The sequence below is a fragment of the Eschscholzia californica genome, unplaced genomic scaffold, assembly GCF_041429995.1.
Source record: "Eschscholzia californica isolate CP2 unplaced genomic scaffold, dmEscCali1.0.p SCAF_1, whole genome shotgun sequence".
Classification (NCBI taxonomy): domain Eukaryota; kingdom Viridiplantae; phylum Streptophyta; class Magnoliopsida; order Ranunculales; family Papaveraceae; genus Eschscholzia; species Eschscholzia californica.
In genome coordinates this window covers 67,713,447-67,735,983 of record NW_028238198.1, presented here as the reverse complement: position 1 = coordinate 67,735,983, position 22,537 = coordinate 67,713,447, and the positions used below count along the sequence as shown (strand labels likewise).

The following is a 22,537-nucleotide window of genomic DNA, read 5'->3' as shown; positions in this document are numbered from 1 at the left end:
ACGAGTGAGAAGGGTAGAATTTTAGGATTGTTTCTATTGGGAGAAACCCTAGATCTGAGGAAGTGGTGGGAAGAAATTGGACGAAAAAGAAACTATGAATCCTCCAAAACCGGATAAATTTGGGGATCCTCAAACATGTAGCCGATCTGGTTTGGCGGCTCTTCCCACAAACCAAATCGGTTTTCTGGCATCGCAAGATTAGATAGAGAGAGATGGGATTAGGAGAGAGCCAGAGAGGGACGAGGGAGGAGGATAGAGAAGAAGGATAAATGGACATAATGGTGGTAGATAGAGAGAGATGGGATTAGGAGAGAGCCAGAGAGGGACGAGGGATCTGGTTTGGCGGCTCTTCCTACAAACCAGATCGGTTTTCTGGCATCGCAAGATTAGATAGAGAGAGATGGGATTAGGAGAGAGTCAGAGAGGGACGAGGGAGGAGGATAGAAAAGAAGGATAAATGGACATAATGGTGGTAGATAGAGAGAGATGGGATTAGGAGAGAGCCAGAGAGGGACGAGGGAGGAGGATAGAGAAGAAGGATAAATGGACATAATGGTGGTGGGAAGAGAGAAGAAGAAACATAAAACAAAAGATGGTGGCATCCGGACATCGAGGTAGGAGAAGAGAAAGAAAGAAAATGAAATAACTTTGTTTGCGTTAAAAATTTGCACTCTGAAATATTTGTCAAAATTCACAATTTCTCCTATTTTATTTTGTAGGGATTTCACCACTGGGTATTCTATTCTAACTCGTCAATAAATTGATAATGAATATTCTTTTTTGGAAGAGTAAATTGATAATCATAATCATGCTCCTAATTTAATATTGCCACACTGTTCTCTCGGGTCGTTAGTAAAATCTAAAATGAATAGAGAAAGATAGGACAAGTATCTATAATTCGAGCTAGCTCAAAACTAGCTCTTGTTGCTACCTTCCCACAATCCGCTTGTAGAACTTCACTAACATTGCGTGCGACACTTGTACAGTTGGTGGCGTTTCTCATGTACCTTGATCGACTCTATCGTACCACTTTCGTGTGCACTTTTCACAACATTTAGCTTACATTTTGGGGTGGGACACATTAAAGCATAGCTGGAGGGGCCAAGAATCTCCCTCAAATATGATAAGAAGTCGTTAAACTGTGCATACTAGTCGCTAATGGCTCCTATTCAAGCATCAAACAAAACACTTTTAAATATTGCTGATTTTAGTCATAAACTTCATTAGAATGCTATCTCATGTGTCACAAACTCACAACATAAACATCTTACAAGAGCGTAGAGAACAGCGGGACTAAAATCACTGCAAAGGTTGGTTAAAGAAGCATTAACGAAGTTGTACTAAAGCACCAATAAAGGTTTCACCAAAAATGTCACATGGTTCCTTGTAATCTCAAATGACTAGTAAGAACGGGGAACAAATTGTGCGCAATATGAAATAAAAAGGAAGAAAACTAGAACCAAAATAGGGAATAAGAGAAAGATGAAGAATAGAGATTAAAGGGGAAAAGGGTATAGATAAGGAGGGAAGAGAAACATCAGTTGAAATGGAGGATGGAAGATTTTCTGTCTTCCAAAGGTGTGGCTCCTAGTTGTTTTCTGACGATTATTTGTTGGCAGAATAGCTTCTTGTTTATCGCATCACTATAGAGTTCAACCCTGAAACCTCCATACAAAGAAACAGTTAAGATACAAACAGACGGTTCAACAAAATCGCTATAATCCTCAAATTCCCCGATGAATGAAAGCTTGACAGGAAGAACCAACACGTACACAATACATACTCATGAGAACACTTGATAATAAAATGCCGAGTGGTAACTGTGGTATAAGTTGACAACAATAAGGATATACCACCAAACACAAATATAGACGAGAGGTGTTTCACCAAGTGGAAAATCCAGTTGTGACAGAAGACGAATAACCAACCAAACCAATCGAACATCGAAAAATTACTCACCAGTCTATAACATTAAGTAGCAATCAGTCATTATATCATTCAATCAGAGAGAGAAAGAAAACCATATGGGTCCAAAACATGACATGTAACACAGGTGGCACAAATAAGCTTTTATTTGGATCTCCCTGTTATCTAATTTAAAAAAAAAATATTGAGTTCGACTTCGATGGCTCCAAGGCTGTTGCAGAGAATAGTTTCTATTTAACTGTTTCATTAGGATTCCAATCAGTAGTCCAATTTCTATTTGTTGGTCTGATTCCAATAGCTTTCCAACTCATGTCAGCTAAGTTTTCGTTATTTGATGTTTGATTGAAAACTAAGAGGTTCGCGACTAATTCCAGATTACCCAACTATTTAACAGCCTTGGAGAATAGAGACTGGTTTCAGTGTCGGGCGTCGTAAACTATCCTGTGCTCAATTGGTCCTGTTGACGTTAATATTCGTATATAGAGCTCCCAATGGAGACGAGTTACATTTCTCCTGAAACTTTTCATGTGATCTGGATTCTTTCAACAGAAGTTATCTGTATAAAGAGCTTCACCTAGGAACATGTTTAGTTCTGAAATCATTAAAACACATAAACACCTTCGATCTAAAATGCGTGAGTATTATTCCGTTTGAAACTCCAATATTTCTCTACACTTCAGAATTACAGTTCAAATCAGACCACCAGTAAAATCATTTAAACGAAGAGGGGACTAATCGACCTAATCAGTGGATTCTTTCCGAGATGAATCAGTTGGTAGCCGATCCTGGTTATTCTTGATCGTTGCAGATGTTCAACAAGCTATGTTGAAAAAGGCGGCAACGGGGACTAGTCGCCAGACCCGGGACTAGGAGTAGTCGTTAATAGTCGTATTTAGGCGGGACTAGTCGTATAATATTAATATATAATGTTTTTTTTATATGTAATTACATATATGCATATAAACCATAAAATAAGTTAATTATGAGTATAATATCAACAAAAATCATACAATAAACCATAAAATCAGTTCATTACGAGTATAATATCAACCTTAAACCCTAAAATAACCTCATTATGAGTATAAAACAGTACAAATCATACCCTAAACCCTAAAATATCAACCTTAAACCCTAAAATAACCCCATTATAAGTATCAAACACTAAAAAACAAACCCTAAACCCTAAAATCAGTCCATACTATGAGTATAAATCATTATAAATTAACCATAACAAGTCAAACCTAATTGTTATAAACATTAATGAAGTATAACAACTCAAACTTAACATTAAAATCAGTGTATATAGAAAAAAAACTCAACTAATGATTTCTAGAGAGAGAAAGAGTTGTAAAAAGAAAAAATGGAGAAGATAGAGAGAGAAACTTAATTGGAATCAAGTTTGGAGAAGAAAATAGCTTGAAAAAGTGCTTCAATGATGGTTGCTTGGTGTTTGGAGAAGAGGGAAGAAGATAAGATGGAAGAACCCTAGACTTTCTCGGTTTGGAGAATGAAAAAAAAAAAAAAACTAGTCTGGGACTAGTCTAGGACTAGTCCCGACTTTTTCAACATAGTCAACAAGTGTTTCTCTGTTATCAATATATATTTGATCCTATATAACTCAAGTACGGAACTTTTAAACATAGAAGTAGCATAGAGAGGATTGCTGAAAGCTTTTCAACATTTCCATTTGATAAGCATAATGGCCAGAATACACCATTTGATGGAAGGCCAACCGACTTCGGATATGTTGGTGTTTTCTTCTAATCCTATGTGTGTGGTAATGGTTGAAGTCTCATGTTTCGCCCCGGTGAAAGGAATTCACGGTAGAGTTTATTCTTTTTCGGATCATTACCACCCTCGCTTCTAGTAATTAGTGAAACACAACAAAACTTAAAGACAAATATTTCGAAGTTAAATGAGTTCATTTGTAACTAGCGAGTTATTATTTCGTGAATTAACAAACACAAGAGCATCCACAAACTACATTTTAACAGATCAAGTAAAATTTTAGATGTTTTTATTGTACCAAGCTAAATTCAGATCATATAACCCGAAAATTATCCCCATTCAAAATCTAACTCAAGCAAACAAACTAAAATTAGCAACATCTCATTCAGGAGACATCTTAAGTTTCATCAAAAACCCTAATTGATTCAACATTTGAAAGATTTAAGAAGATGAAGCAAAATCTCTAACCTTTGATCATCTGAGCTTCTCTTTCCCAATGTTCTTTCTAGCAGCTTCCTTGACGTTTTCAATGTAACCCTCAATTGGGGGTGTCAATGTCGCCATGAATCGATTGGAGGGAAAAGGAGTTAGGTCAGGAACTAAAGCAGCTGCCTTCAAATGATCAGGAAGAGCTTCAATGGCTTCTTTCTTCAACCTCAATAGAGTTGATTCAGCTGCTTGTCTTGCCCGATGTTTCTTCATCAAAACCCTACTATATTCCTTAGCAAGTTTCCGACCATCTTCAACAGTTAATTTGTACTTCGGAATAGCTTCTGCATCAACTAAACCTAATGAAATGAGATCCAATCCAGGAGTACCCAGTATTTCATTAAATTCTTCTTTTTTTCCAGATTTCTTCTTCTCCTTCATCATATCTAACTCTCTTTGACGATCTTTACTAATAAGCCCTAATTTTTCTCTTTGAGCTTCTCGTTCCTTTTGTTTTGGAGATAGTTTTCTGATCGGAGTTGGAGCACTCAAACAAGAATCAACCATTTTTGTAAGCCTTTCAGTTGCTTCATTTCTTCGACCTCCTCCACCTCCAGGAGCTTTTGCTGCTCCTGCTTTTTTAGGGATTATTGATCTCTTTAATGGTGCTCCATCTTTGAGCTTCCCTTTTCCTTTTGCCGTTCCACTGACTGAACATCTTTGAAGAAATTGATGATTTAGGGTTTCGACTGGTGAAATAAGATACTTCAATCTTGATAGATGATTCATGATCTACTCTCAAGGTTTCTCTCCTCTCCTTAGAAAAACTAGGGTTTTAGTTAATTAGGTTACTCGTTAGTCGTTACCTTTAGTAAAATAAAATGGGTCAAACTCGTTTGACCCATACCCGCGCCCAATCCGATTTACTGAAATAGAAGCCCGAACTGGAACCGCGAAAAATCAGCTAAAAATTGATTCGATTCTCTCAAGTTCATTTTCAACTTTCCCGCGCTTGGGAAGCAAATGTTTTTATTAGGTAGAGTAGATAGACAACAAGAGAAGAAAACCCTAAAAATCCAAGAAAATGCGGATGACTCAGAAAGCACCGACATGGCAGATCTTGTCCGATGACGGTAAGAACTATCGGTGGGTAAGCTCCGGGACTGATTCAGCTACTACTACCGAAGAACCTCCTTCTCTCGTCATTCCCATTGAAAACCCTAAATCTCGTCTACCTTCAATGACTGACGTCTTGATCGAGGGTAAATCATTTCTCCGACTTTCATTCATACCTTTTCCTTCCTAGAGAGGCTAGATTTTGTTTTTTGATTTTATTTGATACTTTATTTTGTATCAGGATCTTCAAAGCTCTTAATGAACAGTGGAAGCAGCAATGAGGATTATCCAATGTTCCGAACTGGATTGGGGAAATCAGTTGAGATCAAGAAGTCGTCGATTTTAAAGGCTTTATCTGTTCTTGGAGAGAATGATAGTCCTGATGGAGGTGAATTGGTTTATTCATTTCCCTATTTCGATTATTGACTTAAAAGCTGAATATATCTTGTTTTGAAGTTGTTGAAATAATTCTATTTCGGCACCATAAACTCTTGTTTCGTACTTGCAAATTTAGTGGTCAAGTGTCAAAAAACTGATCTTTATTAAATCCAATCGATTAAAATATATTGTTTACCAGTAGATTCTAAAATTTCTTATAATTTATACTACTATAAAATTGATTGTTGTACATCTTTTGCAGATAAAGTATTTGGAGCAGCGAATGCTCACAGTTTCTCTAATTCTCTTTTCCAAACTGCGTCTGGCAAAGCAGTTAATATTTCTTCAGCCGGCCTTACTAGGGCAAAGACGTTGTTGGGTTTGGAAGGAAAACCCAATAATTTGACCACTGGTGAATCAGACGCTTGGGGAAATTCACAGCATTTAGACGTGGGAGTTGAGGGACACACAAATGGATTTGTAAATTATAGAGATACCACAACGGGTTCTGTTGGTTATCCTACGAATTCACATGCACCAGTGCATCAATCAGAGAAAGAAGCAGTTCAAAATTTCATGGGTTCTGAAATGTGCAAGCCTTCTAGCAAACCACCAGAAATTAAGTTCCAAACTGCTGGAGGAAGATCTATATCGGTTTCTAAAGACGCATTGGAACGTGCTAAAACCCTTCTGGGAGACACAGAAATTGATGGGTTACCTAATGAAGAAAGTACGGATTGTCAGATGTTTTCGTTCTTCAAGGGGAACAGGTTTGATGAGACCTCGCTGAACAAAGAAAATGATCCTTATGAATCTTGTGTGCCCCTAAATCTTACAACAAGCAGGTTCACCTCTAATGGTTTTCCTCCTCCCAGGGTACCCTTATCCAAACATAAGCAGTTTTCCGCTAATCTGGAGGGTTCATTTACAGGAAATAACTCGCTTAAGCTTGTTGATGAAAATGATTCATTATATAATGGGTTTTCTAAGACAAACAGTAGTATACCTTGCGTGCAGTCACAGCGAAGGAATACTGGTGCACCTTATAAAGTATTAAGTTCTGCAGGAAAGGATATTGATTCACAAGTGAACCCTATGGGGAGACCACTGGTTGATATTTCAAACAACATTGGGACAGGTTATTCCAGAAATTCGTTGGCGAAGAATATTGATTCAAAAGCTAACCCAGTAGGAAGGCCACCAATTGTGCCACTGATTGATATTCCAAGCAACACTCGGGTAGCTTCTGCAAACCAGAAACAAGTTACTAGTGAAAAGAGAAAACTTGGAAGGAGAAGCTCCGTATCTCCATTTAAAAGGCCTCGCATTTCTCGGTTTGTTTAGATTCATTTTACCTATTTCTTTATGGTTGGTTTCTCTCTTCTACATGGTGTAATTCCAATGTCGTTTCTTTTTTCAGGTTTTCTATTCCTCTGGACAGCAACATGTCTTTTCTACCTAAAGGTAAACATTTTTGGTAATGTCCTTCAGATTGACATTCCTTGTTACTTTAATGAACAAACACTCTCTTATTGGGGGGCATATTTCTTACGTTCGTTAGTAATATCTGAAGATTCTTCTTGCAAAACAAAGGTCTCGAGTAAATTTCCATTTCATGTCGAGAGGGTGACTGTCAAAGAATACTTTGGAGGGCCTCCTCGTCATCGGCTGGTAAAAGCTAATTTAATGGCACCTCACATATTTGTTGGATATATGCTTCTGTTAGATACTGAATAATTGTTGCCATCATTATCTTAGATGGAACCCATACAAGACAAGGTGAAATGCATGAATGTGGACCATGCACAAACATATTTATTTCAAGATGCATCTGGGATGGATGGGATAGGGGTAGAAGCTTTCCACCACATGTTGGTTGAGTCTGGAGCTTCTGTGCTCAATGCTTCCAGAGAGTAAGTTTTCCTAATTCCTACCCTTTGAGTCATATATTGGAGCACTTATTCATGGCTGTGGTATTAATATATCGGAGTCTCTGTGCTCAATGCTTCCAGAGAGTAAGTTTTCCTTCACTTCGAATCATAAATTGGGTTGTCGGAGCATTTATTACTAGAGGGGTAGCGGGGTGCTGCAAAGTTGCATAAGCTTCAAATATGCACACACTTTTGCTGTAGATTAGTGCAATTGCATGCTAAAAAAAATGCAGGAGTGTTAAGTAAAATAATTATTGTGTTATGAACTAGGTAGAAATGAATCAATGATGGTGATGGAGTGGGACACTGTCCCTCTTTGTGGATACCGTGTTATTGTAACGCTTGTCATGTCTATCATACTATGTTTACTTGTTTAGATATATTTGACCAATAAACCATTGTGGGCTTTGCTAATGGGGATGTGGATATATTTATCTATAGACTAAGGATGTGTCCGTGTGTTACATGTTGATGCGTTGACACTATTTTTATGGTATTGGATGAAGAAGTAGAAAGGTAGGTTAAATAGTAATAAGTGTCTTGTCAACTTGGATGACACAAGAAATCTCATTGTTAACAAGAACTAAAGGAAAAAAAAGAGAACCCATAGTTGTGATCTATGCACTATCTTCAGTTGATTTTTATATGTGTAGCATTTCTTTGTGATTCTTATACCTTCTTCAACTGATTCATCTTTTGTAATATCTCTTTAGATGGGTTGCAAACCACTTCAAGTGGATAGTCTGGAAACTTGCATGTTATGAAAGAGGATATCTAAAAAAATGTGGTGGGAAATATTTAACTGTCCCAAATGTGCTTGAGGAATTAAAATACAGGTAATTATATTATGTTCGGTCATATCTGCTAAGACTAGTACATTCATCGAACAGTTTATGATGTTTTCAAACTGAAGGTACGAGAGAGAAGTAAATCATGGTCATAGATCTGCACTAAAAAGAATTCTGGAAGGAGATGCATCAGCTTCTTCAATGGTGATACTATGCATTTCAGCTATTCGTTTTAACCCTATTAAAGGGCTTGAGATGGAGCGTTGTTTCAATCCAGATGAAGATGCCAAGAAGCCTAGTCAAGTAGCAAAAGTAGAGTTAACTGATGGGTGGTAAGGACACAATTCTTGCTTTGCGTCTTGTAAATTGTTGCCTCAAAGAAGTTAATATATTTTGCTGCACAGGTATTCAATTGATGCCAGTTTGGATGTAGCGCTCACAAATCTGCTAATTGCTGGAAAACTGTTTGTGGGTCAAAAACTGCGGGTGCTCCACTTATATCAGTATTTTGTGATTCCTCTTTACTTCATAAAATTCAGAAAACTCCCTCTCGTTTGCATTTGATGTTTTTTTTCTTTTCTATTGAAGATCTGGAGAGCATCGTTATGTGGCTGGGTCGGACCCACTTCACCGCTTGAGGTTCTTGGTGGCTTTGAGCTCAAGTTTGGTTTAAACTTTTGTCTTGTAGCCTATAATTTTCTCAATTATTCTTTGTTTCCATTTTACAGGCATCGAAAACAGCAAGTTTACTGTTGCACAGAAATGGGACTTATAGAGCACACTGGGCTGCTCGGTTGGGTTTCTGTGAGCACTTCTACCTGTTATCTTTGCTTTATTTTGCTAAGTTACTCTTAAAACCGTATTTCCTTACTTCCATCTAACTTTGTAGGTAAGGAAGTTGGAGCTCCTCTGGCTTTTAGGTGCATCAAGGGGGAAGGTGGTCTAGTGCCTAGGACATTAGTTGGAGTGTCACGAGTTTATCCTGTTCTCTTTAAGGAGAGGTCAACTATAATTGATAAGTTCTACTTGTACCTCAAATAACGCCTCATTTTTATATTAAAATTAGGTCCATTTTCTCATTCAGGCTAAGAGATGGCGGGTCCGTTGTGAGATCAGAAAGGATGGAAAGCAAAGTACGCCAACTGTACAATGAAAGGTGGGTTTGGATTGTTTTTTGCCAGCAACTCATATTTATGTTTCATAGGGAACACATATTTGTCAAAACCATATGTGACCATCCATTCTCTGGTATAATCCTCGATCCTTTGACTGCTGCCATCTTGCTCTTATTTGTTCTGCAGTCTCTGCCGTATATAAAGTATGATGTGTTCCTGGTGATTGTCGTACTTACATTGATTCTTTACAAAGAAACATATTGGTGCAAGTGTAACAGTGCAAGGAATCTTTAGTATGTTTAGTACTCGTGTATGTCTAGGCAGGTTGCATTTCAGAATGTCTTCCTCACGTCGGATGCGGGTTAGAGGATGGCATTCATTTTTTTTTTTAAAATTTAAAAGTCCAATCTGCTCAGTTCACTTTCTTATGTTGACCTCGACCAACCTAGCTCTAATGTGGCATGTCTGGTAACAACTTGCATTTCCTGGCTATACTTTCACCTGCAATGTTGCACTGTCACTAGTCTTTTTTGACATCCCCGGATCTTACTTTCTTGATGCTGGGCTTGTTGTGTAACTGCAGGATTTTGTCTATCATAACTCAGTAACTGTTCATGCCTGTTGGTCTGTTTTCAAGATACGTACCAGATATTTTGTATTTTTAGTTCTTCAAAACTTCAACTTCTTGCAGGCGCTCCACTATTGCAGAGGGTATTACGTCTGAGTTGCAAAGGGACTTCTCTAGTTCACATAATAAGAATGATAGTGACAGTGAAGAAGGAGCACAAATTTTTAAAATCCTTGAGAAAGCTGCTGATCCGGAAGTTTTAATGGCAGACATGAGCACAGAGCAACTAGCATCTTTTGCTACCTATCAGGCAAAGCAAGAGGTGTGTATAAATGTTGGTGGGTTGACTTAAACATGGAAGCGATGTATTAATTGTTGGTATTGGTAACATCAGGGAATCAGACAGGCAGATATACATAAGAAGATTGAGAAAGCTCTCGAAGATGCTGGACTCAGTGAAAGACAAGTTAGCCCATTAATGAAAGTGAGGGTGGTTGGTTTAACAAGTACTCGTTCTTCGATAAAGAGTTGCCCTACTGAAGGCTTGATAACTATCTGGAATCCAACAGAGAAGCAGGTTTAAATTAATTTTTTCCCATTGTTATTACACTTTATCTTTCTCAGACATATTGAAGAGCATTGAGCAATGTTTTTTTACTGTTTTGTAGCAACTTGAGCTGATGGAGGGCCAAGTATATATTGTTTCAGGGCTGATATCCCTGAGGTCTGATTCCGATATCCTGTACTTACAAGCAAGAGGATCTACAACAAAGTGGCAACATTTACATCCTTCAGCACTTGAAAGTTTTAAGTAAGTCCAACAACCTACATAATAGAACCCAACTTTGATGAGAGTTTGGGACGTTAGCCACAGTCACTAGTTGTTTTATACACTTAGGCACCTTTTTGATAAATTTAGTTATTGTTACTTCAATAAACTCATGTTGGTTTTTGATAAAATTCTGGTAATTTTGGTTACAATACAACTCCATGATGTTTTGACATGACCAAGTACATCTTTTGCACTCAAATACATTGCGTTACACTTGACAATATTGTCTGCGCCCTGGAGGCGCAGGTTGTGCCTAGTATTAAGACGTGCAAGGAAAAATGTAGTCTAAATAACACTTCTTTTTGTAGACCATTCTTCTCTCCTCGCAAATCAGTGTCTTTGTCAAGTATGGGTGAAGTTCCTCTGGCCAGGTGACTGTTGTACCTCCTCTCTTATTTACTTGTTTACTGTTTATGCCAGTATCTGTAAGGGCGAGAATACTTACTCTACGGGTATTGTTTGATGTTTTCAGTGAGTTTGATATTGCTGCTGTCATCGTGTATGTCGGAGAGGCATACATGTCCGGCATCCAAAAGAAGCAGTGGGTGTTCGTAACAGATGACTCCATATCTGGATCTGACTTACTACCTGAAGGATCTTCCAATTCTTTACTTGCTATAAGTTTCAGCTTTCCCAGTATAGATAACTCTTCATTTTCACCAATCAACTGTACCACTGTTGGATCCACTGTGAGTGCTTTATTTTCTTATTTTTGTTGTTTCAAGAGTGTTAATATTATTACTTTTGTTCTCAAGAGGATAGCAGTAGATACTAGATGATATGACTTGACAAGTAGCAAAACTGTGGCAATATAGAATTAACAATTATTTCAATAACAAAGAAAAACTAAATTCTACTTTTAAAATCAGCTGATGTGATCTCTCTTGAAATATGGTGAGGGAACACCCACCTCAATACCAGCCATATTGTCCTTAATTTGGGCACCACCCAGACTCACTGGTCTAGTTCCACATGTCTCGAAGCTTTTCCTTCCCATGGGCCTCCATAGACCACACCAGACTTCTCCACCTGACCGATCTAGGTGTTAAACCCATCCAAAGGCCTAGCTGATATGTGAGACAGTGTTATGTTATCACTCCACGGTCTGGAAAGTCTTTCTACAAGTGCCTTGCCCATGAAACTCTCGTTTCACATCATATGGTCCCTCCGTTTTAACCATTCACTCCAGAAGTAATAATTGCTTGTAAACACTATATAATATGCGGTATTGGGAGCTGGCTTGGTGGACCGTGGTTCTTCAAGAGGATATTGAATTTGTTTGAAAATAAGAGGTGTTATTGTTTTGAATCAATTGTTATTGCCTCTAAAAGTCATGACAATCATCATTTGTGCATCATCTGTAGGTTTGCTTCTGTAATCTGGTCAAGCGAGCAAAGGATCAAGTAAATGATGTTTGGGTTGCAGAGGCAACAGATAATTCTATTCACTCATTTTCTTACGACGTTCCCGCTTATTCTCACCTTAAAGAAGCTGCTGCCTCTGCTTACCAATGGGCAACAGTCTCTTCTTTGGTATGTTTTGTTAGTTTTCTAGATGTTCGTGACAATGATAGGTCGTATTCTTTCTTAACAACCTCGTTTTTCTTCTTCTGCATGCAGACCATTCAAAAGCTCAAGGAGAGGGTTTTATTTATTGTTGCTAAAAGCTAGGATTTGTCACCACTTAATTACACAAACTAACTGAAGTAAGTGTCTTCCCCTTTTTATTTGATACTTTGATGTGCTCATTTCATATCAAGTGGATCTGAATATTTGTTTAATACTATTGATATCGTATTTTATGGTGCATATACATTGTTACCCTAGGCAGCATAACAAATATTATCTTATTTCATTGAGGAGTCGGCCAAAGCTAACATGGACATTTATCCACCCAAAACCAAAAAAGAATCAATTGCTATGTTTTAGCCTGGTCTGCTCTTGCAGTACTTCAACATAAAAAGTTATTACGACTCTTCATAAGATATGAACTCGATACAAGTTTTGGCCAAGATCAAATGAACTGCAAAATTCTTTTTTCTTCTCCAACTTTGATCAGAGAAGAATATGTTACAGACACAAACATCAGCTTTACACATACATATTAGAAAATGTGCTTTTCCATGGGTATGCTGTTTCAAATATTTAATTTCTAGGTTTATCAATCTTATGAAAACTATGTAGGTCTCTTTTTGTAAGTATATTCATGTTGCGTCTGTACCTTTGGATTTTTTGAGAAGGAAAAGATCCATTCGCTATTTGTACAAGTTTCTGTACTAAATGACGTCTTTGAACTTTGAGTTACTATAAAGATTTGCTCGAAACAACTAAAGGGTATACTTGGTTATAGGATTAGTATACTTCAAAAGAATTCCCAAATTGATTTTTATAATTAGAACAGGTAAGTATTCTAATTTTTTAGCTTTGTTGTTGCCAGATTTTGACTCAGGTGTATCCCTTTGGAGCAAAAGCTATGCCTGCAATAACCTCAAAAGAGTGGATGACAAAATCAACGTTTTGAAGAGGTTTGTCGATAGTGAAAAGGGTTTCTGTAAGTTTCTGTTAATACGTATGCTTGAGCAACAGACGAGTTTTGTTCATAGAGGGCCTAAAGCCCTACCACTTCTGTATTTTGATTGACTTGCTAGAGATATAAATTCTAATTCACTCTCCATTTTGCAACTACTTCACTGAATAATCAAAGTTTACATCTATTCACTAAACAATAGTTCTTAAATTGATTAAAGTTTCTACCAATTTTGTTCTTCTATCAGATTTGAGTTTGAATTAAAAAAAGAAAAAGAATTGTTTTCTTCTATCAGATGCCGTTTCAATTTAAAAGCCCGGGGGTGACGTGGTCTTTGATTTTGGTCAATTCTCCTTTTTGTCAGCCAACGGTTGACCTAGGTCTAAGGGTCGGAGAGAAGCCTGTGAGCTCATACCGGGGAGAAGCTATGTTATGACAGTTTAATCAATCTAAGTTATTAGATGTCCCATTGAGACAAAAAATGAGATGCAATTTTGCATTTATTAGAAAAATTGACTTAGCAGTATACAGATCTGTTTACAGAAAATGAAACAGCAATTCATGTATGTTTATAGGAAATGAAAGAGCAGTTCATTCCATACATCAGGAACTCCGGGCAAACACCAGTGGATACAATCAGAGTAGCCCGAAGGGTTCGACAACTGTTCTTCGCTCAACTTCTCCCAGAATTTCCGGTAGATTGATGGGTGTCCATCTCTTCTGTACTCAGACAACTGAGTTATATTAAGAATGCCAACCTTTGAGCTCAACCTAGACAAAATTGCATCTACCATAGCCATTGTGGCTACGTCTGAACCACTTCCCCAGTAACCTTCCATATCTATCGGTCTTGTCTCCTGGTAGCAATTCCCTTCAGTTTCTGGTTCCCATTCTCGACTCCTGTTCATACAAAAAAAGTAAGAAACTTTTTGGTTTATATGGTTTAATAGTTTATAATCCTCAAAAGGAAATTTCTGCTGACCAGTTTTCATCATTTGGACATGGCAGAGATGAACACATGAAACTCATCAAACATAGAAAATGGGTTCGCATGATCGTTATTCATTTGATTAAACACGTATAGAGATGCTTTCATGAAAGTCGAAGGCTGCACAAAAGGGTAAGCCCAAGACTAACATTCACACTGAAAATGCATAGACATTTCACCCCCGTAAAAAAAGGACTCATCGCTCGAGCTAGTTTCAAGTTAGGAGAACTTGGCTATAAGATTCAACTAAAGAAATTACTCTCGTATTCAATATTTTTGTACTAGCAAACCAGCTCATGAAATTAAGAGAACAAACAAGAGGGCCCTTATCATCAATATTGATGGTCTCACTCACCACCAGTTCGACCAACAACCAACATACTCAGTTAATGATCTTCCAATAAATAGACCTAAAATAAGTTTATGGAAAATATTTTCATCATACCCTGCCCATTGGCCCCATCTCCTATAATTTCCAAATGTAGTGTCAGGTTGCCTACATATTTAGTAAATATTCCATGTTACTGCTGGTTGCTGTGGTGCCAAGAAGGGAAGGTGAGAGTCATGAGGTAGATCCTGGAGGTAGGGCCAAGGGATTAAATTTCAACCTCTTAATGTTCCAAGTTGAAAAATTACGACATTCCATTTCTCGATGTAAAACGAAAGTAACTAGTGTTCTTAATGTTTTCATCCAACAACTATGGAGATTACTCATTAGATAAAGCTATAATAAGCAGAAGCGGGTTAATGTCTTGGAATGAACAACTATATACAAGGAAGATGGGTATTCACTTACCAGAGATGGGTAGGAGACATGGTGACGAAGAAGACCTGTTTTAAGCGTGGATCAACCTTGGAAGCTACCCAATCTGCCCAAGCTTCCATAGCCAACTTCATCGCTCCCGTCCCATCTAACTCTTCACAAACCCCATGTTCTTCGTTACTCCATCTACAAGAAAGAAAATCTAGGGTATATGAAACTCAAGAAGGAATTCTTTACTGCAACCTAAACTACTTTCTCCAACACCAACTTGGGTTAGAAGTTTTTACTCACAAAAGCTTGATAGGACCTTGTCTCCACCACAAATATGTATTGAACACAAGTATATCAGCCTTTTCCCATTGAGCTGCATGCTTGCGAACAGAATCTGGACGTATTATCCGATCATCCAGTCTGTGGTTTACTGGATCATCAGAATTTGATTCGACAAGAAGAGGCGCCCAGTAGAATTCAACCGTGGCATTGTATTCCTAACAAACATATACTTCATAATACATTAACATGAAACGATACTAATAAATTACATCTTTTACTAGATGGATTTTTGTTTACCTCTGCCTTAAAAATGGTGAGAGGGGCATTAGGCGACATCGATTGCTTATCGACTGGAATAACTGATTGTAACAAACACACCATTGATATCCATTGTCCTCTGTTTAACGAATCCCCGACAAACATCAATCGCTTGTTCCTCAATTTCTCCCACATTTCAGTCACATTCCATCTTCACAAAACAAAATCATACAGATTTTACACCAATTACCCAAGCTCTAAAGAGATAACTTGTATTAAACCTAGAATCTAACAAAAAACCAGCAAAGATTATATCATATTCGAGCGAAGTTTCTAAATGTGGGTTTACTGCCAATTGAAGATATAACTATTACCTCTTTAAGTTGCAGTTTTTAGGTTGCCATCTCCAACTCTGGTACATCAAATCTGACCTTCCATGCTTACTGCAAGCTAACTGATCAGACATATAACGACATTCGGATTCTTCGTAAAGTGGATATGAAGTATTATCGAAAACCCATTTTCCAGAAAACACATCACAGCTATCTGAACTTCCTCCATTACTATGATGAACATGGGGTTTCAGTGTACTAATGAATCTTCTAGTTCTTCTACCATTATAACTTATAGTGGATGAACATGTTGTAAATCTATCCAAATCTCCTGAATTGGAAAGAAAAACCTATTAACTCATTAGATCAAACAAGGGAAAAAAAAAGTAAGATATTAGAAGCAGAGTAAACCCATGATGAATCAAGAAGCAAAAAAGTTCCTAAACCCAAAAAAAAAGTAAAAATACCATGAAAAAATCACTAACCCAAAGTGTAATTTTCTGAGAAAGATTAACAATGGGTAAGTGATAAACAAACCTAGAAGTGGGTTTGGGTTTCTGTTGATGGAGATGTTTGTAGAAGATGGTAATGTCTGGATATGTGAAGGTTGGGTTTCTGTTTGTGAAGTGTGAGTAATAATGGAAGCTTGTTTTTGAGCTTTATCTTCATGAATTTGGTGAATACTGAGTTCACTATAAAGTAGTGAAGCTACTATGAAAACACAGAACAGTAATACTAGTAGAGGAAAATTTGTTGTTTTTTTTCTGCTCCATTTCTGCATCATAACAGAGATATATATAGAGAGAGAGAAGAAGAGGAAAATGAAAAAAAAAAAATCAAGTAAAATATGGACTCAATGATTGTTGATCATCTAAAAACAAAAAGGAAGAACTTGGGTTTCTTCATAAATTCTTTTTTAATAAAAAAACATGGTGGATTTCACAAAGACTCTACCTCTCAAACTCTCTCTCTCTCTCTCTCTCTCTCTAGACTCTCTCTAGACTCTCTCTCTAGATTATTACAGTCTCTTTACTCTTTTTTCTGTTGGAGAAATGAATTATCTGTACTCTTCTGTAGTTGAAAAGAGATGATAAGATACATTCAGTAGCATGAGAAGAAGAAGAAGATGTGGTAGTTGAATTTAAGAAGCTTACTTTATTGCTTCCCTTTATCAAAACCTCACACCAGACCAGTACAAGCTTATTTCATACTAGTATCTATCTATAAATTTATGTCATATGACTCATATTATGAATTCATTCTCTTGGATCTTGGAAGTTCTTTATTTTCTAGGTTTTAGTAACTTAATATTTTTTCCCCTTTAAACATTAATCTTCTTATACCTTTATTTTCAATAAAAAAAGAAAAAACTATTGGTTGATTAGTGAACAATTGTGTCGTGTGAGACCCTTTTGTATGCCTAAATTATTGGTAAATGCATACTTTACGTAAAGAACCCACAAATGCCATGTGGTTAATGGGTACGTGAGATTCAACTCCAAATGCATCTGCTTGGATCCAACCTGATGTATTTACTTTGTTTTTTTTAGTTATCATTTCTTTGTGAATTCCTTTCTAGTGGAAGTTTAAGTCACAAATTACTTGTCATTAGAGTCATTGTAGTTGCATTTGAAATCTTGTGAAAATGAAACTTAATTTCTAATATAAATGCAGTAATATGTAGTTCAATGCATTTTGTGCATAATACATGGGGGGTGAAAGTGACATCTTCTAATCCAACTTCTAATTCTAGAAGATCATCACTTTCAAAGATTGTCAGGGACACACTCCATAGTATAAATCTGATTTATTATATTCGTACAGTTCTCTCAACAAACTCTCAAAATATCAAAATTTGCTCTCCATGTAACAACAAAATGTTTGATAACAAATTCAATTACCATCTTCTTTGCACTTTTACTTCAAATGTACAAACATGATCTTAGAAACCAACCATCACAAAGAAGTAACCCTCAATGGTCCAACACTTGTGTGAACCACAAAAAAATAACAAATTGAAGAAAAGAAAAGGAACAAAACCAATATTTTATTGGTTCAAAATTTAGAATTAATTAGGAAAAGATATAAGCATAAAGGAGTTCATTCCAAACATCAGGAACTCCAGGAAGACACCAATGTATACAATCAGAATAACTACTAGGGTTTGATATTTGTTCTTGAGTTAATGGTTCCCATTGCTTCCTATATATTGATGGGTGCCCTTCTTTTCTATACTCTGACAGTTGTGTGATATTAAGTAATTTCACATTAACACCCTTAGATTTTAATCCGTCTATTGTATCCTCTACGATTTTCATCATATTTTGGTTTGATCCTTCACCTTGATACCCTTCTTTTGTTATCATCTTCGTCTCGTTGTAACAGTTTCCTTCTTTCGACATTCCCCATTCATTTGACCTACAATATTTATGCATCAAAATTAATGAAAAATTGGATAAATAATAATATAGGTGAAGAAAGTAGAGATGGTACCCCAAATGTGTAGGAGACATGCTAACAAAAAACAATTGAGTGTTTGTATGGTTAATATGGATTTCAAGCCAATCAGACCATGTCTTTAGTGCCATTTCATAACTTCTCAACATCTTTACTTCTTTGTACCTTCCCTCTGAGCTTCCAAATGATCCCCACCTAATCGACCAAATTAGACTCAGAAATGAATACAGATAACAACATCAATCGACCTTTGTGAAAGAAATTATCATACAATTTGGATCTAAAAGTGGTGCCCTTAAAATTGGGGATGTTTTTGTTGTACTTACAAGACTTTCATCATGGGCCTTTTCCACCAAAGGTAGGAATTGAAGACAAGAATATCAGCATCTGTCCAATGTATGGCGTGTTTTTCGATGGCTTGGGCTCTCACTATCCTATCCGAGAGGCGATGATTTACTGGATCGTCTGAATTCGACTCAACAAGTAAAGGAGCCCAGTAAAACTCTATGGATGCATTGTATTCCTGCAATTTTGTTAGGTTAATTATGTCAATGATGTATCAATTAGTAAAAGGAGACCGAAAATAAGTTAAATAACACATGCTTGTTACAGTCTTTTGTTGGTTTACGTAGAGTTGATTAAAGAACTGATTTTTATACGTTATACTAATAATGTTAGATCATTTTCAATGAAAATCAACCTGTTCTAAAACTTGTAATCCGTTCGTCTACTGAAATGTCATCGACCAAACGAAAATCACAGTTTCTCTTCATTTAATGCATGGGCGAACGAACACGTTACAAGTTTTAAAATAGCTAACATTTTTCAAACACCACAAAACTTAGTTCTTAGCTTCACCTTAGGTAAACCCTAAACTAGCCTGTATGATAAATCTTGACATAAGATGTGAAAGAGATGAATTACTGTGGCCTTAAAGGTGATGAGAGAGCCATTGGTATGCATTGACTTGAGAGATTGGGGGATGACAGATTCCACCAGGCACACCATTGAGACCCATTGACCTCTGTTCAAGGAATCCCCTACAAACACAAGCCTTTTCCCTCTTAGCCTCTCCAATAATGCTGTCGCATTGAACCTACCTTGGTTTTACATCAATCATATCACATTTCATAAACAAAACACCTCAAAATTTATATATACAAGTTCAATTATATAAACCTAGAGTTGTTGATTTGATATACATATATACATATAAAGTTTCAATTCTCGGTCACCTAAAGTCAAATGTCATTTCGTTCTTTACACTCTATTTTCTATAATTTGTCAAACGATGCATGGAAAATGCACGAGACTCGTAAAATTTTTAACGAGTAGGGTTTCAGATGAGTCAGACTTTAGACTTGTTAAACTCAGATAATTCATTCGCCTATCACGAAAAAAAAAGAGAACAAAATAGGCACAAAGTCTCAAAGTTGTGGAATTTTGAATGAAAAAATTGGCTATATAGCTTGTAAGTTTTCTATGCAAATGATTTGAAGAGTCTATATATATATGTGTGTGTAGGGAGAGAACCTTGGTAGATCACAGTGGTTAGGCTGCCATCTCCAATTTTGATAGCTCAAGTCCTTCCTCCCAAACTTCTCACAAGCCAACTGATCAGACATGAATGAGCACTGCTTCTCAGAATACAAAGGATATGTCGAATTATCGAAAACCCACTTACCTGAAAACAAATCACATTGAGGCAACACCAATTCCGAATAACCCTTTCTTGTGATCTTAATTTCCTCGAAAACCCATGAACTTCTTTTTGTTATATAAACCAAAACGACAACGAAAACCGCTACAAAAATTGTTATTATGGAATGAAAACGATTCTTTACTCCCCAAATTCTTAGTACCAGCAAGGGATATAGTTCTTTTGCCATGATAAAATTCAGCTGCTAGCAGTTTTTTGGAACCATGATGAACTCCTTATATGTCTTGAGTTTCTTTAGTTTGTTTCTCACTCTTTAATTTTAATATGTTTTTATTGATGAAAGGTTGGTGACATTTTTCTCCCATAATTTTGTTTGGTACACATTTTTAAGTTGTGATAACTTTGAAATTTCTTTTGCTTCTTGAATAGTTGGAGTATTCAAGAATAGAATAAAAGTTGAGGGTCTAGTTGGAATAAATCTGTACCCAAACCAAAAGTCAAGAGAATCTACTTTGATTTGATTCCATCATTTGAGATGTCAAAAATACCCTCCTACACTTTTGTTTGGAAGTAAGTGGTTACAATTTTGTACTACACAATAATGTCCTTATTTGTAGATTGTTAATGTTTAAGTGGTACAATATAAACTACTAAGTTATAGTTATAACCCACAAAATTAACAAAATAGAGTGAGTATTTGTAGTTTTATACATGACTATAAATATTTGTACAACTTCATTGCAAATTCACAGGCTATTAACCTGTTGGTAAATCGTTTCAGATAACTATTAGTACTAGAACAATATATGAAATATTATAGAATTTACGATATAACACAATTTTTAGTTGGGTTGGGAATTCAGTAGAAGCAAATATTATTCGATGTCAGATCACTTGACCATGTAATATATCTTACATACTAATCTGATCGAATTTTAATTTTAAATATTTTGAATAGAATAAGTAAGAGTAGAATTTAAGTTAGAAGTTTAGTGATTAAGAATAAGGTTTTCAATTCTAAAAATACTAGTACTTAGCATTATCATGGATATGGTTTCACATGACAGGCGAAATGGGTATCTTGGTAATTGGGCATAGCCAAATTGGGATCTTTTCTGGTGACGATTGAAATGTTAAAAAAGGATTAGTGGATTAGTTGGTTGGTTGGGCCGCTGAGAGTGGTTGATCTCTCTTCATCTTCAAGTGCAGTGAAGGCCCAATATCCTAGCTGGAATTTGTCATTTAAATATTCTTAATTAGTAATCAATTTTAAATTTTATTCTATTTTGATCCTTAATTCGTGACTAACAGGAAATTGCGGTCTCATAATTAACTAAGAAGTTAATCGGAAACTGCACACTGTCATTTTTCTCATCTTTTTTACCCTTATGTTTCAAACTCTTTTTCCTATCCAAAAGCCCGGGTCGAGAGTTGCGCCTATGGACTCTCGTGAGTCTACTCACTCACAATTATAGGTTAGAATGAAATCAACTCTCTTGACTCTAACATAATAGTAGACTAAATTGTAGTTCATCTTAATAATTTTGTCTAGTACAATTTAAAAACTGTAATAATCCTTAAATTATGTTCACCATATATAAATAAATAAATAAATGATTAAACAAATATTGATATTCATTAACGTGTTTGATAATTTAATTAACATTATGATAGTTTATCCGTAAATAATAGGGTAGCTAATGATGCTTAAATTTGTATTAACTAAAACTAAGCTGTGATTACCTGTCAATAATGTGCCACCCAAAAATCTATAATTATTGAATTGATCTTCCAAGGGAAGCAATAGTTGGAGAACTATAATAGAAAGTTGAACTTCAAATCCAAGATTACTTTTCACACAAAGTCAAAGATATTAAAAAGTAAAAGCGAGGTATTGAAGAGAATGTTTCAATAATTAAAAATGTTTTACAACAAAAGAAAATGTTTTATTATACTCATTAAATTGGAATTTTCTCATTCTTAATCAAAATATCATATCTAAAACAAATATGAAAATCGTATGGACACCATGATTATTAATAAGCCTAACCCGAACAGTGTTGTTGTTGTTAGGTGTATCAACACTTATGTATGTCCGGGAAGCTTTTTTTGTGTGTAGTTTTATTAGCCAAGTTTTTGGGAAATGCTAAACATCAAGCAATTCAATCTACTAGTTAGACTTCTTGAGCAAATTTGATCAAGATATGGATTGTTTGTGTTGCACGTACGACTTTTCAAAGCGAAAGGCATATATCTGACTTATATAACTAGTGGGTCGAAAAAGTGCCCCACATTAGCTTTTAAGTTTTAATCATACAAGTCCATCAATTCCCTATCAAATATGGGTTGTAAGACCAGTTTGAAGCCATTAACAACCAAACTCCCAAGAATATTCAGCCAACCCGAACTTGCATTTCGCTATAGCATTTAGACCCTCTTAAAAATTCCAAAACACAGACATTCAGTGTA

At 36.2% G+C, this 22,537-nt stretch overlaps 4 protein-coding genes across 8 annotated transcripts; 1 reads left to right on the top strand and 3 right to left on the bottom strand.

Annotated features, from left to right (window-relative positions):
* Positions 1–1,196: 1,196 nt before the first annotated feature.
* On the bottom strand, positions 1,197–4,933 carry LOC147568539 (uncharacterized). 3 transcript variants are annotated; one of them, XR_015231055.1, is made up of 2 exons: positions 3,503–4,931; positions 1,197–2,746 (listed from the first exon to the last, which is right to left on the bottom strand). XR_015231055.1 is itself a non-coding variant. In XM_086654958.1 (2 exons), exon 1 carries the CDS (start codon positions 4,870–4,872, stop codon positions 4,129–4,131), a length of 744 nt encoding a protein of 247 aa, XP_086511084.1. In that variant the 5' UTR covers positions 4,873–4,933; the 3' UTR covers positions 1,197–1,665; positions 4,123–4,128. The 3 variants fall into 3 exon arrangements, 2 of the variants coding, with proteins under 2 accessions (XP_086511084.1, XP_086511085.1); XM_086654958.1 differs by having other exon boundaries at positions 1,197–1,665; positions 4,123–4,933; XM_086654959.1 differs by having other exon boundaries at positions 1,197–1,658; positions 4,123–4,933.
* LOC147568538 (protein BREAST CANCER SUSCEPTIBILITY 2 homolog A-like) lies at positions 4,908–13,567 on the top strand. 3 transcript variants are annotated; one of them, XM_086654954.1, is made up of 21 exons: positions 4,921–5,345; positions 5,441–5,587; positions 5,840–6,911; positions 6,998–7,041; positions 7,139–7,248; positions 7,336–7,490; positions 8,222–8,344; positions 8,422–8,628; positions 8,701–8,782; positions 8,885–8,935; positions 9,025–9,100; positions 9,186–9,297; positions 9,381–9,452; positions 10,103–10,301; positions 10,374–10,556; positions 10,648–10,790; positions 11,120–11,182; positions 11,284–11,500; positions 12,176–12,343; positions 12,431–12,516; positions 13,248–13,567. In XM_086654954.1, exons 1-20 carry the CDS (start codon positions 5,168–5,170, stop codon positions 12,479–12,481), a joined length of 3,453 nt encoding a protein of 1,150 aa, XP_086511080.1. In that variant the 5' UTR covers positions 4,921–5,167; the 3' UTR covers positions 12,482–12,516; positions 13,248–13,567. The 3 variants fall into 3 exon arrangements, with proteins under 3 accessions (XP_086511082.1, XP_086511080.1, XP_086511081.1); XM_086654955.1 differs by having other exon boundaries at positions 4,931–5,345; positions 7,151–7,248; XM_086654956.1 differs by lacking the exons at positions 11,120–11,182; positions 11,284–11,500; positions 12,176–12,343; positions 12,431–12,516; positions 13,248–13,567 and having other exon boundaries at positions 4,908–5,345; positions 10,648–10,794.
* Positions 13,568–13,806: 239 nt separating this feature from the next.
* On the bottom strand, positions 13,807–16,879 carry TBL35 (TRICHOME BIREFRINGENCE-LIKE 35). The gene is made up of 6 exons (XM_086654957.1): positions 16,489–16,879; positions 15,994–16,282; positions 15,659–15,830; positions 15,380–15,576; positions 15,122–15,274; positions 13,807–14,237 (listed from the first exon to the last, which is right to left on the bottom strand). Exons 1-6 carry the CDS (start codon positions 16,733–16,735, stop codon positions 13,907–13,909), a joined length of 1,389 nt encoding a protein of 462 aa, XP_086511083.1. The 5' UTR covers positions 16,736–16,879; the 3' UTR covers positions 13,807–13,906.
* A 952-nt stretch (positions 16,880–17,831) lies between these two features.
* TBL34 (TRICHOME BIREFRINGENCE-LIKE 34) lies at positions 17,832–20,538 on the bottom strand. Its single transcript, XM_086671093.1, has 5 exons — positions 19,942–20,538; positions 19,333–19,504; positions 18,735–18,931; positions 18,445–18,603; positions 17,832–18,369 (listed from the first exon to the last, which is right to left on the bottom strand). Exons 1-5 carry the CDS (start codon positions 20,295–20,297, stop codon positions 18,024–18,026), a joined length of 1,230 nt encoding a protein of 409 aa, XP_086527219.1. The 5' UTR covers positions 20,298–20,538; the 3' UTR covers positions 17,832–18,023.
* Between the last annotated feature and the right edge of the window lie 1,999 nt (positions 20,539–22,537).